This window comes from Hippocampus zosterae, chromosome 3 (assembly GCF_025434085.1).
Source record: "Hippocampus zosterae strain Florida chromosome 3, ASM2543408v3, whole genome shotgun sequence".
In the NCBI taxonomy this organism is placed as follows: domain Eukaryota; kingdom Metazoa; phylum Chordata; class Actinopteri; order Syngnathiformes; family Syngnathidae; genus Hippocampus; species Hippocampus zosterae.
This window is the reverse complement of record NC_067453.1, coordinates 8,039,734-8,055,008: the sequence shown is the minus strand read 5'-3', so window position 1 is coordinate 8,055,008 and position 15,275 is coordinate 8,039,734. Positions and strand designations below refer to the sequence as shown.

The window sequence follows — 15,275 nt, the reverse complement described above, 5'->3', positions numbered from 1 at the left end:
CTGGCAGGGAAGGAGCCTGAGCTGGTATGTGAGGCAGAGAATTTCCGACTGGATATAGTCGGACTTGCCTCCACACACAGCCTGGGTTCTGGTACCAGTTCTCTCGAGAGGGGTTGGACTCTCTTCCACTCAGGAGTTGCTCACGGTGAGAGGCGCAGAGCAGGTGTGGGCATACTCATTGCCCCCCGGCTCAGTGCCTGTACATTGGGGTTCACACCGGTAGACGAGAGGGTTGCCTCCCTCCGCCTTCGGGTGGGTGGACGGGTCCTGACTGTTGTTTGTGCATATGCACCAAACAGCAGCTCAGCATACCCACCCTTTTTGGAGTCCTTGGAGAGGGTGTGCTGGAGAGTACTCCTGCTGGGGACTCCATTGTTCTGCTGGGGGACTTCAATGCTCACGTGGGCAATGACAGTGATACCTGGAGGGGCGTGATTGGGAGGAACGGCCCCCCCGATCAAAACCCGAGTGGTGTTTTGTTATTGGACTTCTGTGCTCGTCACGGATTGTCCATAACGAACACCTTGTTCAAACATAAGGGTGTCCATATGTGCACTTGGCACCAGGACACCCTAGGCCGCAGTTCGATGATCGACTTTGTAGTTGTATCATCGGATTTGCGGCCGCATGTTCTGGACACTCGTGTGAAGAGAGGGGCGGAGCTGTCAACTTATCACCACCTGGTGGTGAGTAGGCTCCGATGGTGGGGGAAGATGCCGGTCCGTCCTGGCAGACCCAAATGTATAGTGAGGGTTTGTTGGGAGCGTCTGGCGGAATCCCCTGTCAGAAGGAGTTTCAACTCCCACCTCCGACAGAGCTTTTCCCATGTTCCGGGGGAGGCGGGGGACATTGAGCCCGAGTGGACCATGTTCCGTGCCTCCATTGTTGAGGCGGCCAATCTGAGTTGTGGACGTAAGGTGGTTGGTGCCTGTCGTGGCGGTGGACACCAGCAGTAAGGGATGCCGTCAAGCTGAAGAAGGAGTCCTATCGAGCCTTTATGGCCTGTGGGACCCCAGAGGCAGCTGACGGGTATCGACTGGCCAAGCGGACCGCAGCTTCGGTGGTCGCCGAGGCAAAAACCCGAGCGTGGGAAGAGTTCGGTGAGGCCATGGAAGCCGACTTCCGGACGGCTTCGAGGAAATTCTGGTCCACCATCCGACGTCTCAGGAGGGGGAAGCAGTGCACCACTAACACTGTGTACAGTGGGGATGGGGCGCTGCTGACGTCGACTCGGGACGTTGTGAACCGGTGGGCAGGGTACTTCGAAGACCTCCTCAACACCACCAACACGCCTTCCTTGGAGGAAGCAGAGCCTGGGGACTCTGAGGTGGGCTCTCCTATCTCTGTGGTTGAAGTCACCGATGTTGTTAAAAAGCTCCTCGGTGGCAAGGCCCCAGGGGTGGATGAGATCCGCCCGGAGTTCCTCAAGGCTCTGGATGTTGTAGGGCTGTCCTGGTTGACACGCCTCTGCAACATCGCGTGGTCAACAGGGAGAGTGCCACGTTGGCCTCTGGATTGGCAGACCGGGGTGGTAGTCCCTCTTTTTAAAAAGGAGGACCGGAGGGTGTGTTCCAACTACAGAGGGATCACACTCCTCAGCCTCCCTGGTAAGGTCTATTCAGGGGTGTTGGAGAGGAGGGTCCGTCAGGAAGTCGAGCCTCAGATTGAGGAGGAGCAGTGTGGTTTTCGTCCCGGCCGTGGAACAGTGGACCAGCTCTACACCCTTAGCAGGGTCCTTGAGGGTATGTGGGAATTCGCCCAACCAGTCTACATGTGTTTTGTGGACTTGGAGAAGGCGTTTGACCGTGTCCCTCGGGGAGTTCTGTGGGGGGTGCTTCGTGGGTATGGGGTACCGAACCCCCTGATACGGGCTGTTCGGTCACTATACCACCGATGTCAGAGTTTGGTTCGCATTGCCGGCAGTAAGTCGGAATCGTTTCCAGTGGGGGTAGGACTCCGCCAAGGCTGCCCTTTGTCGCCGATTCTGTTCATAACCTTTATGGACAGAATTTCTAGGCGCAGCCGAAGCGTTGAGGGGGTCCGTTTTGGGGGCCTCAGTATTACATCCCTGCTTTTTGCAGATGATGTGGTGCTGTTGGCTCCTTCAAACGGGGCTCTCCAACTCTCACTGGAGCGTTTCGCAGCCGAGTGTGAAGCGGTTGGGATGAAAATCAGCACCTCCAAATCTGAAACCATGGTCCTCAGTCGGAAAAGGGTGGAGTGCCCCCTCCGGGTCGGGGAGGAGATCTTACCCCAAGTGGAGGAGTTCAAGTATCTTGGGGTCTTGTTCACGAGTGGGGGTAGGAGGGAGCGGGAGATCGACAGGCGGATCGGTGCAGCGTCTGCTGTGATGCGGACGTTGTATCGGTCTGTCGTGGTGAAGAAGGAGCTGAGCCAAAGGGCGAAGCTCTCAATTTACCGGTCGATCTACGTCCCAACCCTCACCTATGGTCACGAGCTATGGGTCGTGACCGAAAGAACGAGATCCCGGATACAAGCGGCTGAAATGAGTTTTCTCTGCAGGGTGTCCGGGCTCTCCCTTAGGGATAAGGCTCAGTCATCCGGGAGGGGCTCAGAGTCGAGCCGCTTCTCCTCCACATCGAGAGGAGCCAGATGAGGTGGCTTGGGCATCTGATTCGGATGCCTCCTGAGCGCCTCCCCGGTGAGGTGTTCCGGTCATGTCCCACCGGGAGGAGACCCCGAGGAAGACCCAGGACACGCTGGAGAGACTGTCACCCAGCTTGCCTGGGAACGACTCGGGATCCCCCGGGGAGAGCTGGAAGAAGTAGCTAGGGAGAGGGAAGCCTGGGCTTCCCTGCTAAAGCTGTTGCCCCCGCGACCCGGCCCCGGATAAGCGGTAGATGATGGATGGATGGATAGATTCACGGCAAGCATTACGCTTTTTAAGATGTTTTACCAATTTTAATTCAGTTTTATTTAGTGTGATAGCTTTTGTCAAAACATCTCAGGTGCAGTGTACTCACATGTGACGGTCAATTTGTGTAAAGTGTCTAACGTTCTAAGGAGAATAAAAATGTATGGAATGTTTATTTTTGACATACTTGTTTGTATGTCAAAATGAAGCAAAGTTTGTCACAATTCCCACAGACCTAACGTGACATGAATTAAGTCCATGTCATTAAAACTGACAATATTTCAGACAAAGACGATAATTAATGTCTCATCACATGAACAAGTAAAGTGATGAAAGATTAGTGATGATGTATCACCCATTGTTTATTTTATGAGTAAAACAATAACGCTTAAAAAACATAAAAGAGTCTTTATGCGGCTGTGGCTTAGTTCATGGAGCGGGTTACCCATTGACCGAGGGCTGGGCTCTTTGAACCTTAGGAGGTTTGTCTTGCTTTTGCTGCTGTAGTTTTGCTCTTTCTGGCGAAACCATCATGGCCACAATGAAAACACAACAAAACCATGCTGGTCCATGCTATTCTACCGCTACCCTTATTTAAACAATTTTATCCTGTTTGCTTGACCTCTGCCATCGTGATAAAACATCTTGGCATTTTGACTTAACTGTGCTTCCACAATCCCAAATGGGACGATCGGGGGCACTGAGTATTCAGATGAGAAAGAAAGTTTGTTTCAACATGGGTAAAATGAGCTTTTCCAGATGTGCTGAACCATCCAGATTAATTTGGGGAAAAAAAGCAAAAACAATCAGCTGTACTCACACATTCGAAACTTATCTTGAGGGCTTTGTACTCAGCAGGTCTTGTTTTTTGTCTCTGGGGTATTGTCTGCGAGGTCTACAGTACATGGCCAAATTGCTATTATATCGCTTTAGGCATTGTTGTCTGGAGGCAGACTATAATGGGAGCGTCCTCGATGTGTGGACAGAATAGTCCCTGCAGCAGGTGCACAGGTGGGCAGAGGCGAATGTGCCGAATTTGTCCTCTGATGCTGTGGTGGCGTGGAACTCTCCTTTTGACCGCTCAGAGAAGCGAGATACAGCGGTTGGCTCAATCCTGCTTCGGTGATGGAGCTAGCTGGCCAATGCCGCTCAACTACTGTGGGACGCTATAGCTTCTTTCTGCCTGGCTTTGATTTCATCTTGCTTCATTTTGTTCTTTTTTTTGTCAATTCATCGAGACTCATTGTGACTGAAAGTTGATTGGATACATTCTCATTTCTTTCTCCCATGCAGGCCACACGACTCACATGACTGACACTGTTACTGGTGTTTATTGGCAAAGTCTTAGCCCATGTGCCATGTTGGCAAAGTCTTCTACCCTGATTATTTATTATTTATTCTCGAATCGGAAAAGGTTTTTTTTCCATTATAATTTATTTATTTTACGGGGAGGAGGCGTTTACTGTAATTTGGGCTGGGCGGAGATGAGCTGTCCTGGAATTTAGATTTTCTTTTAAAAAATCTGTGGAACTATGGCTAGTACATGAAGGAAGAGGAAAATTATACTGCGTGCGTGTTGTTCTGTTAATGTCACAAAGTTTTTCCCCCAACGCAGTGGAAGAAGTGAGTTTGTGCTCCCTCATTTTGGCTCTCTTGCGTTAATTGGTGTCTGGAACTTAACTTGAGCCCGCAAAAAGAAGTTTTGTTGTGGTGTCATTTTCAGGGTTACATTTGAGGCTATAAAATAAATGGTAAAACAAGTCTGCATCGCTCTCTTGAGGCAGCCTTCCCATAAAACGCCAAGTGGTTCATTCATCTGTAATCCATCGGGAATTCCAGCCTGCCATTTTTATTTCAGAACCAGGAGTAATGTTCCTATGTCACGTTTCATTGAGAAATTGTCTTAATTAGTGTCCCATTGTCATCACATAAAGAGTTTTAAGAAACATGAAGCATATTTCATTGCAGTACTAAGGAATCTGCGCTGCTGGAAGCCTGCAAGTGTTAATCTGACGTGCTGCCAGGGTAACCCTGTGTAGCTGTCTTTTTCGTGTAAGTGTTACATTCTTAAAATGAAAGCTTTCCACCCTTGAGCCGCAGTGGAAAACCTCAGATCTAAAAGCTGCTCATAACCCTTAAAAAAAAAATCAAGTGCAGAGTTGGCACTCTTTTTTTTGCACCGGTGGTTAGCCAAAAACATTCCCTTCCATCAGGGAGTAAAATATTGGAAATTTAATGTGTTGGAAAATACAAGATTGGAAGGAAGGATCCTTGGTTTGGATCTATCAGGCTACAGCGAATGCCGTTGACCGGGTCCAACTAAAACATAACAGCACATCAAACTTATTGACATCAGTAATTTCCTCCTTACTCTATGAATTTAAGATATTTTTATGGCATTGCATAATTGATTTATTTTTAAACCCTTCAGCCTGTTAGGAACTACACCTTTTGTATAATATGTTTATTTACTGAAGCTGTCCAGATCATTTTCCATTTCCATCAAGTATTCCCAAAGCTATTCAAGTTCCCTTTATCCAATCAACTTTTACTACTCTGCAAATGGAACATTTAGCCGAAAATCCTTTTTACTGCATCTCTTCATTTCAGCGTTTACAAGCCATGTGCTCCAACTTGTGCCGTGAGCTGTTCATACAATTCAATAATGAGTCTGTGTGGTTTACTGCTTTCAAAGTGTTGACATTCTTGACAAAAGATTAAGTCTCAGACGGTTACTTTTACATGTTACCTGTGGCCAATAAGCAACAGAAGTCAATGAAGTCCCACAATGGTGGATTTGTGTGGCCTTTTACAGCAGCGAAGTACACTTAATCAGTGCTTGAGGGATGGAAGAGAACCCTTTTATAGTCTCTGTTCACGATTGAGCATTTTCTTTCCAGACAGAAATTGTTTAGAAATGGTCTGAGCATGCGCTTTGTATTTCTGCTCAGTGGTGGGATGCCATAGGCCGCCGATGCCCACCCATGGATCCACACAGGGAGTGTTTCATCACGCAGGGGCACGGATCGCTTTCCAATGTGATGCAGGGTTTGAGTTGCAGGGATTAGGGTCTGCCATCTGCCTGAGTGATGGCACCTGGAGTGCACCTGCCCCACAGTGTGGTAAACCATAACTTGGCTTGATTCATTATTGATTTAATGGAAAATAATAATCACTGAATTTATCATTTAATTGATACATTTTCTATGTCCTCAAGTTCCAGTCGACAGATTGTGTGCGCTACCACCGAAGCCAATACACGGGGACCACTTCTTGGTTTACGGTCCCAATGATGTTTTAATTGCTCTCCAGTACCTTTGCCATCAGCCCTTTGAACTCAGTGGGGTCTCCCAAAGGACCTGCCTTCTGAACAACACCTGGAGCGGAACTCAACCTGTTTGTACCCAAGGTCAGGACAAGTAACTGGAATATTTCATTTTCTTTTTTAAAGCCTTTATTTCTCATGTTACAAAAAAACAATAATGGATCATAATTTGCACTGCAGGAGAAGTCAAATTTAAGAACCTCCTCTGAGTCTTTTTATTTTATTTTATTTTTTTAGCTTTAGTGGTACATTAAAAAAAAGAATATGATGATCAGTTCTCAGGAGTTTTGCAGACATAACCATGAACAAACTCATATCTTGCAATGAAGCTCTTTATTTCTTAAAATTTGTTGTCCTTAAGGCTGTCCATGTTTTGGTCATAATTCTGCTCAATTGCAGAGTACTGTATTTTGTTTAAAAAGATGAAAAACCTATGCTAAACTTAATAATGGACTTAATAGTGCTGCATCATGTTGAGCATTGCCTGGTAGTGGATATCAGGAAAGATGTAGACAGTCTGATTAAGAGTATAGCAATTCCGTAAAAGGGAAAAACAATCTCACACTTTATGGATTTACATAAACGTGTCTTAGTCAGTGAGAGTTTATCATGTGTCACCATTATAATGTGCCAAGCTTCGCCTTTGCTGTGAAATTAGAAATTGTTTGTGTGCCAATCGAGGCAACCTTCAAAATTATAATTAACAAAAGAAATATTTTCACACGTTCTTTGTCTGCAGTGAATAACACACTCACTGAAGCAGAAAAGGACAAGGAAACTGCAAAAGAGACTGCAAAAGGTCCAGATAAAGCCAAAGAAGACATCGACGGTGGGAAAGAGGACAGCAAATCTAAAGAAAAGAACCAGGAGAACACAGGTGTCAAAAAAGAAAGTGATCGTTGGAGTACAACAGCAGACAACACGACCACTGGTACTATTCCAGGGACAACTCTGGCTGAGTACAGGAATGAAGACGAAAAAAGTATTGGCAGGGAGAAAACCACCAGCGGCGGTGGAGATAAAGTGGGTAATGTCGGTCCGGACAATGGGCTGGACACAGCCGAGAATAAAGAAGCTGACATAGTAAAACCTGGGAAGAAAGACGACCGCCAGTCCTCAAAGTCGGAGACGGCTACCACTGATGTAGTGGTGATAAAAGACAAAGGGCAAGGCGAGAAGGAAAGAAAAGAGGAGCAAGTGAATGGAAAAGAAGACTCTGGCAAAGTTGGACCCAACGACACTAAACTGCGGACGGTCGTCTCGGAGGCTATAAACGCAGTAGAGATCTCTGAACAGGAAATGGCAAAGAACAACACAGTCACAGATGATCTGAATGACTTAAGTAAAAACAACACAGCAGCTTTACCAGGAAGGAAAACCATTCCCTCGAGACTCAATATAACACAGTATACGCTGTATAGGGCAGGAGGTGATGAAAGTGGGATTCCAAATGAAAGTCCAACGATTAAAGAGGACAGAGCGGAGACAAGTCCTACCCAGAAACCAAAGGAACCTGATACGGATCGAAAGGCGAAGGAAAAAAAGGACGACGTAAACCAGAGCTTCTTTGGTAAGAAAGAATGTGGATAAGTAAGTTTCTCTTCGCCCTTATTTCCCTCCTTGAACATGAAGTGCTCTTCTCCAGAGGGGAGCTGCCCACCTCCCCCTCGCCTTTACCATGGTTATCACGTGATGATGCCAGGGGCCAAGCCTGAAACAGTGGAGTTCTCCTGTAATCATTCCTATGCTCTGAGTGGAGATCCCCTGCGAAGCTGCCAACCAGATGGTACCTGGAGTGGCAAACAGCCCCAGTGTGTTCGAGGTAATGACGATGCTTTATCATATTTACTTCACACCGCGGACAGAAGATGATGCTATTAAAGGCAAAAGACGTCTGTGGAGATGGAGAACATTTGTTATGGTTGCACTGAGGATTTTCACTTTCAGTCCCGATCTGGAACTTGTACCTGGAGTTGGAACTCAAAAGTACAAATCGTTATTGATGAAGAACTAAATATTTTACTGGTGGTCCAGTGGTTAGCGTCGTGGTTAGGTCGTCCTCACAGTGCAGAGGTACCGCGTTCAATTCCTCCCTGTGTTGAGTTAGTATTTTCTCCCTGGGCCTGCGTTGGTTTTCTCCGGGCACTCCGGTTTCCTCCCACATTCCCAAAACATGCATTGCAGGCTGACTGAACACTCTAAATTGTCCCTAGGTGTGAGCGTGGATGGTTGTTCGTCTATGTATGCCCTGCGATTGGCTGGCAACCGGTTCAGGGTGGTTCCCCGTCTCGTGCCCGATGACAGCTGGGATAGGCTCCGGCACCCTATGCGACCCTTGTGAGAATAAGCGGATCGGAAAATGGATGATGGATGGATGGATAAATATTTTACCAAATATTTTAAGAGTGTTAGGCGTATTGCGCTAGGTTAACCTGATGTCCTCAGATGAAGCAACATCTCATATTTTTGAACAGGAAATCATAAAAAAAAATCACACACGTCACCTTTGACAACAAGTATAACATACTGTAGTGTACACCACGGTCACATTTGCAGAGGGTTTCACACAGCTCTTGTTTTGGATCACATTTGTGGTGAAGTCTTGGACGATGATATATAATGACTTGCGGAAAAACATTGTACTGGGACATATATTTGCACAGCTTCTTGGTTAATGAATCTATAAGACATGTAATATATGAACTTCACTTTCCGACGTAAACTTCTGATATGAACAATTCAATTTTTTTTTTGTTTCAGCATGTCGGGAGCCCAAAGTTTCAGAATTGGTCAGACAGAGAATCCTGCCCCCTCGAGCACCATTCAGGTTGGTTTGTTTGTTTGTTTCAATGTTGGTGTTACTTCAAAGTGTAGATGAAATTGAAAGATTACCATTATTGAGGAATCGGCAAGCTTCCCCGACCCAAGCGTCGATGATAAAAATGAACAAACAGAAGATAAAAGAAAGAAAACTTGAATTTAATTTCATTTTTCACAATCAAAACAATCCATGCAATAAAATGCTTTGAACAGGTGTATCTCCTCTTGTTCTTGGCCCTCAGAAAGACACCAGTGCATAAGCTGTACTCGACTGCAGTGGGCCGACAGATCCAGTCCGACGCCCGCACCAAAGCGCCACCAGTGCCTTCACAGCTGGCTGCGGGTTTTCACCACCTTTACACACACATTGAATATGACTGTGTGTCTCCGTTCTACCACCATAACGGCAGTCCTCGTCGTACTTGCCTCAAGACAGGCAAATGGAGTGGGCGCCATGTATCTTGTTCACCAGGTGAGGGCAGCATAGCTCCATAATGATATGTGGCAACGCTGCAGTCATCATGAAACGATTCAAGCTAAATTGCTGCCGTTTCGAGAAATGGGAACATTGTCATTAGGTGTCTCTTAATTGCTTAACGTACGGTCAGGTTGGAAGTATGAGACCATTTCATTTTCTACATATAGACATCATGATGCAAGGAGACCATAAATATACTGAGAATTCAACTGGAACAGAAGAAATGGACATTTCTGCCCATGGAATTTTGGATTCAGTAGAAATACACGTTATCCATTATTACTTGTTCCTTTTAACTTCACATGGATCATAACCGGTTAACTACCAGCTTTCCTGATGAAAAGTACTGATAAAAAGTACTTCATCAGTACTTTTGAGCTTAGAAAATACATTAATTTGCTATAAGGACCTTTGATTCCAGCTCAACCATTTGGTAGAACATGTTTTTTAAATGTATGTTAACACACATTTCGTTATTGAGGGTCCTTACATGCATTCGTTCACTAATGAGACGAAATAGAAAGTCAGTGTGGTAAGTTTTTATTTTTATTTTCATGCACTGAGGGAAAAAAAACACAGATTAAATAATAGGGAAAAAAATCAATAATACAGTGAATCTAAAGCCCAACAACCTTAAATCTGTGTACTTCTTTTAAAAAAGTTCACTTGTCGGTCTGATTTTTTTTTCCACTGTTATTATTCAAACCATCAATGACATCATAGCCATATGCTACAAGGTCAAATTGTAATGACTATAGATTTTTGTTTAAACTGCCCAAAGTTTATATAAATTCCAAACGGCTTCATATTGCTAAGCGGTTAATGATTTCCCATGATAAAATATTCTCCTCATTCAATTGACGGAGCACAGCCCCAGCAGTAACAGTATTACACAACATTCAAAATGCTGATAATATTTCAACAATATATAACCAAACTGTCACGTAACAAGGTGGTGGTGGACCCCAAAAAGCAGGCAGGAGGGAGGAGCGGGGTGTATTTGAAGAATTGTATTGATAAAACAAGAAAACTAAATCCTAAGCAAACAAAGTCCTAAGTAGCAAACAAAAATCATGACTGAAGATAAAACATAACGGCAACCAAAACATGACTGAAACAAACAAACATGACAGTAGCAAGAGCAAACAATGACCCGAGTAGGACTCGGGCAGGAGTCCCTTTATACAACTAATTACCAAATGACCAACAGGTGTGCAGCTGCTGGGTGAGCCCTACAGTGCCACCTGTTGGTGCCTAAACCGACTCATGACACACACAAAATCTTCTTCTCCAATCACTTAAGCTCATAGCTTGAACCACTCATTACTAGAGATGGGCATTCCGTCCCTGGGACGGAATGGCCCGTCCATCTGTCCCAGATGCAGCGCCCATTTTTACACAAGGATGGAAGTAGGTTTTCATCAATCCCTTTATTCGGTCCTAATCGCGTTCAGTATGTGGTGTTTGGCCAAACATCATATTTTGTTAAAAGGCTATTTCATTTCAACAGTACTTTTACAGCAACACTACCACCGAGTGTACAGTCAGAGAACATAACAATAAAGTTCTTACGGACACCCATTTCACTAATGATAATCGAGCTGGTTAAGAAAAATGACTGTTGTACAGTACCCGACCACCATGCTGAAGGCTCTGATTTCTAACAGGGTTTATTATAATTATTTTATTTTATCATAGTGACTATTTTTTTGTTGTGAAATGCTAATGTTGAGTTGCTTATCACAAAGTCATTCAATATATAAAGAACCAGTTATGTAATTTGTGTTTGATTGATGGCCAGTCTTATCTGCTACAGCCAATTTCAAGGTGTTACTGAAAGTGAGGTTAAGTCGGCAGGCATACTGTATATGCGATGAATACATCAATGTTTGCATGCGAGAGTCCTGCACATTTTTCAAGGTTTGGCATTGTGTAATGTTGCAAGACATCATGTATTTTGTATTTTGTTTCTTTCGTGGAGTGACAAACTTTGTAATGAGCGCGTCTCAGAAGAGGAAAACACCCTAAAATCCCTAATACTTGAGCGATCATTCTAATACTTTCAGAGGTTGGCACATTAGGCGACATTTAAATTCCTGCATTACGGTGTTTAGACTGTCATGTTGCATCACTGTACAGCAAGTGAGAAATAATATTTTACATATCGACAACCAAAGAGGTATTTGAACCGTTTAATACAAGATTCCATGGCGGCCATAAACTCAAAAAGAAAATTTATATTCATTTTATATTTTCAATTCTGTAGCAGACAATTGTTGAACTGGGTCAGAGCGATGCGTCAGCCCATCCACCATATTGTATGTGGCTTCAATATTAGATATAAGTGCAAATAACAGTCAAACTGAGCGAGGATAACATCATACAATCAAAAGCATCAATTCTATATTTTGCTTGATGATACATCTCCAAGGAGGAACCATAATGACAATTTGCTTCACTTTGCCACAACCAATATGGCTTATTACACTGACCATTACACAACACTCACATGTTGTCTAAAATTCATGCTACCAAGTTCGTGGATTTAGTGTGAGACCATTTTTGTGGGCCGGAAGGGCACAAAGCAAGGTCCATAAACGTATGGTTGATATGGTCCTTTTGTGGGTCTGAGACACGCATGGCATTTTTGTGATCCATTCAACATTTCCTAACCAGAACTACTTTGCATCTTTGTCAACACGTTTCAAAATAGCAATGCTCTGTTCTCTGTAGAGTAAAAGGCCTGCAGAAGACAAGTGAGAAAAAGGTTCAACAATACTTTGTATTGACACAGCTTCAATGTGAGCCATGTTTGTCCTCCCTCTTCATCATGGTTTTCCCTTTCTATCCTCTCCTCCTTGTCACCTCCTCTCTGGCAGTGTGTGGGAAGCATCCAACCTTTGACCCCGAGAGGCCAGGAGAAGCTCACTGGCCGTGGCTAGTGGCCATCTACCGTCGCTCGACCAACGGTGCAGAGACCAAGCTGACCAAGGCAGATAGCCACACTGGGTCTGTGAAGAAGGATGGCAGTGCAAGAGCTAGCAATCATATCCGGGCTTCTGTCTGGCAGCTGGTGTGCAGTGGGTCTCTTGTGAACCAAAGGAGTGTTGTGGTTGCAGCCCACTGTGTGACACAGCTGGGGAAGGTTTATCCTCTGGATGCAGCTAAAATCAAAGTGGTGGTAGGGAAACACTATCGTGATGATCTCAGGGAAAATAAAGGTCTCCAACACTTGAGGGTAAGCTCAAGATTAACTTTTATAGTTTGGTGATTGAGCTCTTCAATAATGACTGCATTCTCTTTGCTCCCAAAGGTGGCTACCATCGTTATTCACCCAAATTACGACCCTCATATCCTTGACTCGGACATAGCTGTAATCAAGTTAATGGACAAAGCAAAGATCGGAGAGAAAGTGCAACCCCTCTGCCTGTCAGACATTCCGGGTGAGGGTGAGATGTCTGGACAAGGGCTTGTGACTGGCTGGTCTCCACTTCCTGACTCAGGTTTGGGTGCAGAAGAAAAGGCAAGAGTTGGCCTTGTTCACCTGGCTGACATCGTCCCATGCGAGCAGCAATACGCCCGTAACGGGGTGCCGGTCAGTGTTACTGACAACATGCTGTGTGCAAGCCAGAAGCCGAACTATGGGCCCTCTACCATATGTCCATCTGACACTGGGGGAATCCTTATTCTTCCTGCGCTCACTGACAACAAGGAGAATCCCTCTGTTGGCTTTACCCCAAAAGGAAATAAGAAGAGACTTTGGAGACTTCTGGGACTAGTAAGCTTTGGCTATGACCAAGGGGAGTGTGATCCTGAACTCTATACAGTCTACACTCATGTAGCAAACTTCAAACTCTGGATTGAGAGTAATATGAAATAGAAACGTTACTACTGTATGACTCAATAATTATATACAGCTTATCTTTCGGTTCTGTTACTTTGATTTGCCTGTACATTCTAGTCACCTTCTCGTCTGATTTCTTTGTAGAATCTTGCACAAGGGCAACACTGGACAACACAGTGCTCCAAGTGAAGGGATGCTCACACGTTAAATGTGTTTGATCAGTGTTTGATCAGAGGACGTATAGTTCGTCAGTCTAAGGTTATTGACTTGAAAATGACTCAAAGTGCATCCTTAAAAAAGAGGATGTAATGTTTCATATGTACTGTACATACAGCATATTGTAAGGTAATGTAGGTTTTTCTATACATTGGTGTGATGGAAAATGTTATTGAGAGACAGAAAAACAGGATGTTTTTTTCATTAAAGAAAGGAGGGGGAATTCTGGTCAGTGTGATGTTTGTCTGAGTGTAAAATGCCATACAGTGCTGTATTGATACAACTATTCATACTTCATAAAAAAGAGTGAATTACATGAATGCTCGTAGGAAAGAAAAAAAAAACAAACTTCCCACTCTGTGAAGCACCCCGTCTGTGTTATGAAGCAAATGAATCCAGGTCAGAGCAGCACCATTCCCACAACCATAAACGGAGCATATTATTCACACCTCATTTGATTCTTCTGTGCTCAAATTAAATCAATTACTTCCAACCTGACCCGCTTCCATTACTCACTTTGCGTATTGCAAAAGGAGGCAATAAAATTACATTTCCATTCTATTTCATGAGCTGCTTGATAATTTAAGAGGTGCGTTCAATTTGTACACCTCAGGCAGAATGTGTCGGTGACGCTTTCATATCAGTGTACTTGCATATTCCTTTAAAGATAAGCACCCATCCTTCATTGTTAAGAAAGCCTTCCAATTTGTGGCATACTGAGCAGCAGTGGCCGGCCGTGCATTTCAACATTAGGCCCACCTAAGCAGCATTTAATTTCAGGAGCATTTAAAACCCATCAAGTATGCATTCACAATTAAGAGCAGGAAACAAAATTTACAGATATTGTCAAAAATAAAAAAGATGATTGAAAATGCCAACCAAATTACGCTGTGTGATCTTCTGTCTGTCCAATAAATTGCGCAATGTCGCAGTTTCATATAAGACACCAACCAAACAATAACCAAACAAACTATTCATTTTAGTCAGTCATTTTATTTCATTACCATTAATTTAATACTAATTAATGGTAAATTAATTACCATTAATTTAATACTAATGAAATAAAATGACAAGAAGAAATGTAAAATAAAATTCATGTAGTGTAATGTAGTGCCTGTTCATTGAGCTGCAGATCTACGCGAGTGTCCCCAAACGTTTTTAAACGCAACGTAGCTTGTAAGTGCCCAGCCGTGCTCTGATGTTTCCTTGCTGCCTTGGTAAAACAATCCAGTGTGGCTCCAAACACCAAATCGGACAGTTGCAAGCAATAGGCATTCCCAGCAGTACAATTTGCAACGTTTCTTAGAGGCTGTGAGCCACGGGTACCGTTCATAATTGCTCGTCTGAAAATGACGGACAAACCCTTTTCCTTGCTGGGACAAACTAGCTAGCGCAGGAGTTGGGCGACCTCTTCGCACAATATCCAGCTTTTCGTGGAAGGGCCGTCTTGAAAATTGTGTGGAAAGTAGTTCTGCAACCAGATCAACGTCTTCTCCTTCGGCCATTTTGGGTTAAAATGCAGTGATAGCTCTCGCAGGCGCTAATCCAATCTTTTGTTTTTTTAAAGAATCTTTATTGAACACGTCAGGATACAATTCTCAGTAAACAGAAAACGCGCATGGCCAGTCTCGACGTAAGGCCTTCTAGCTGACCCTAGTACGCAGACGAGTCTGATCACGAGTCTCAGAATCGTGATCTGATTGGCTATTGCAACCTG

The 15,275-nt window shown here is 44.3% G+C and overlaps 1 protein-coding gene across 2 annotated transcripts in view; it reads left to right on the top strand.

Moving 5' to 3' along the window:
• The window catches only part of pamr1b (peptidase domain containing associated with muscle regeneration 1b), a 31,969-nt gene extending 18,188 nt beyond the window's left edge, over positions 1 to 13,781 (top strand). For both annotated transcript variants that reach the window (XM_052060030.1, XM_052060031.1), the window contains exons 7-14: positions 5,827 to 5,997; positions 6,093 to 6,284; positions 6,940 to 7,770; positions 7,846 to 8,022; positions 8,961 to 9,027; positions 9,263 to 9,492; positions 12,378 to 12,736; positions 12,812 to 13,781. In XM_052060030.1, coding sequence (XP_051915990.1) covers positions 5,827 to 5,997; positions 6,093 to 6,284; positions 6,940 to 7,770; positions 7,846 to 8,022; positions 8,961 to 9,027; positions 9,263 to 9,492; positions 12,378 to 12,736; positions 12,812 to 13,378 — 2,594 coding nt within the window. In that variant the 3' untranslated portion in view covers positions 13,379 to 13,781. The remainder of the gene's footprint in view (positions 1 to 5,826; positions 5,998 to 6,092; positions 6,285 to 6,939; positions 7,771 to 7,845; positions 8,023 to 8,960; positions 9,028 to 9,262; positions 9,493 to 12,377; positions 12,737 to 12,811) is intronic.
• Positions 13,782 to 15,275: the final 1,494 nt, after the last annotated feature.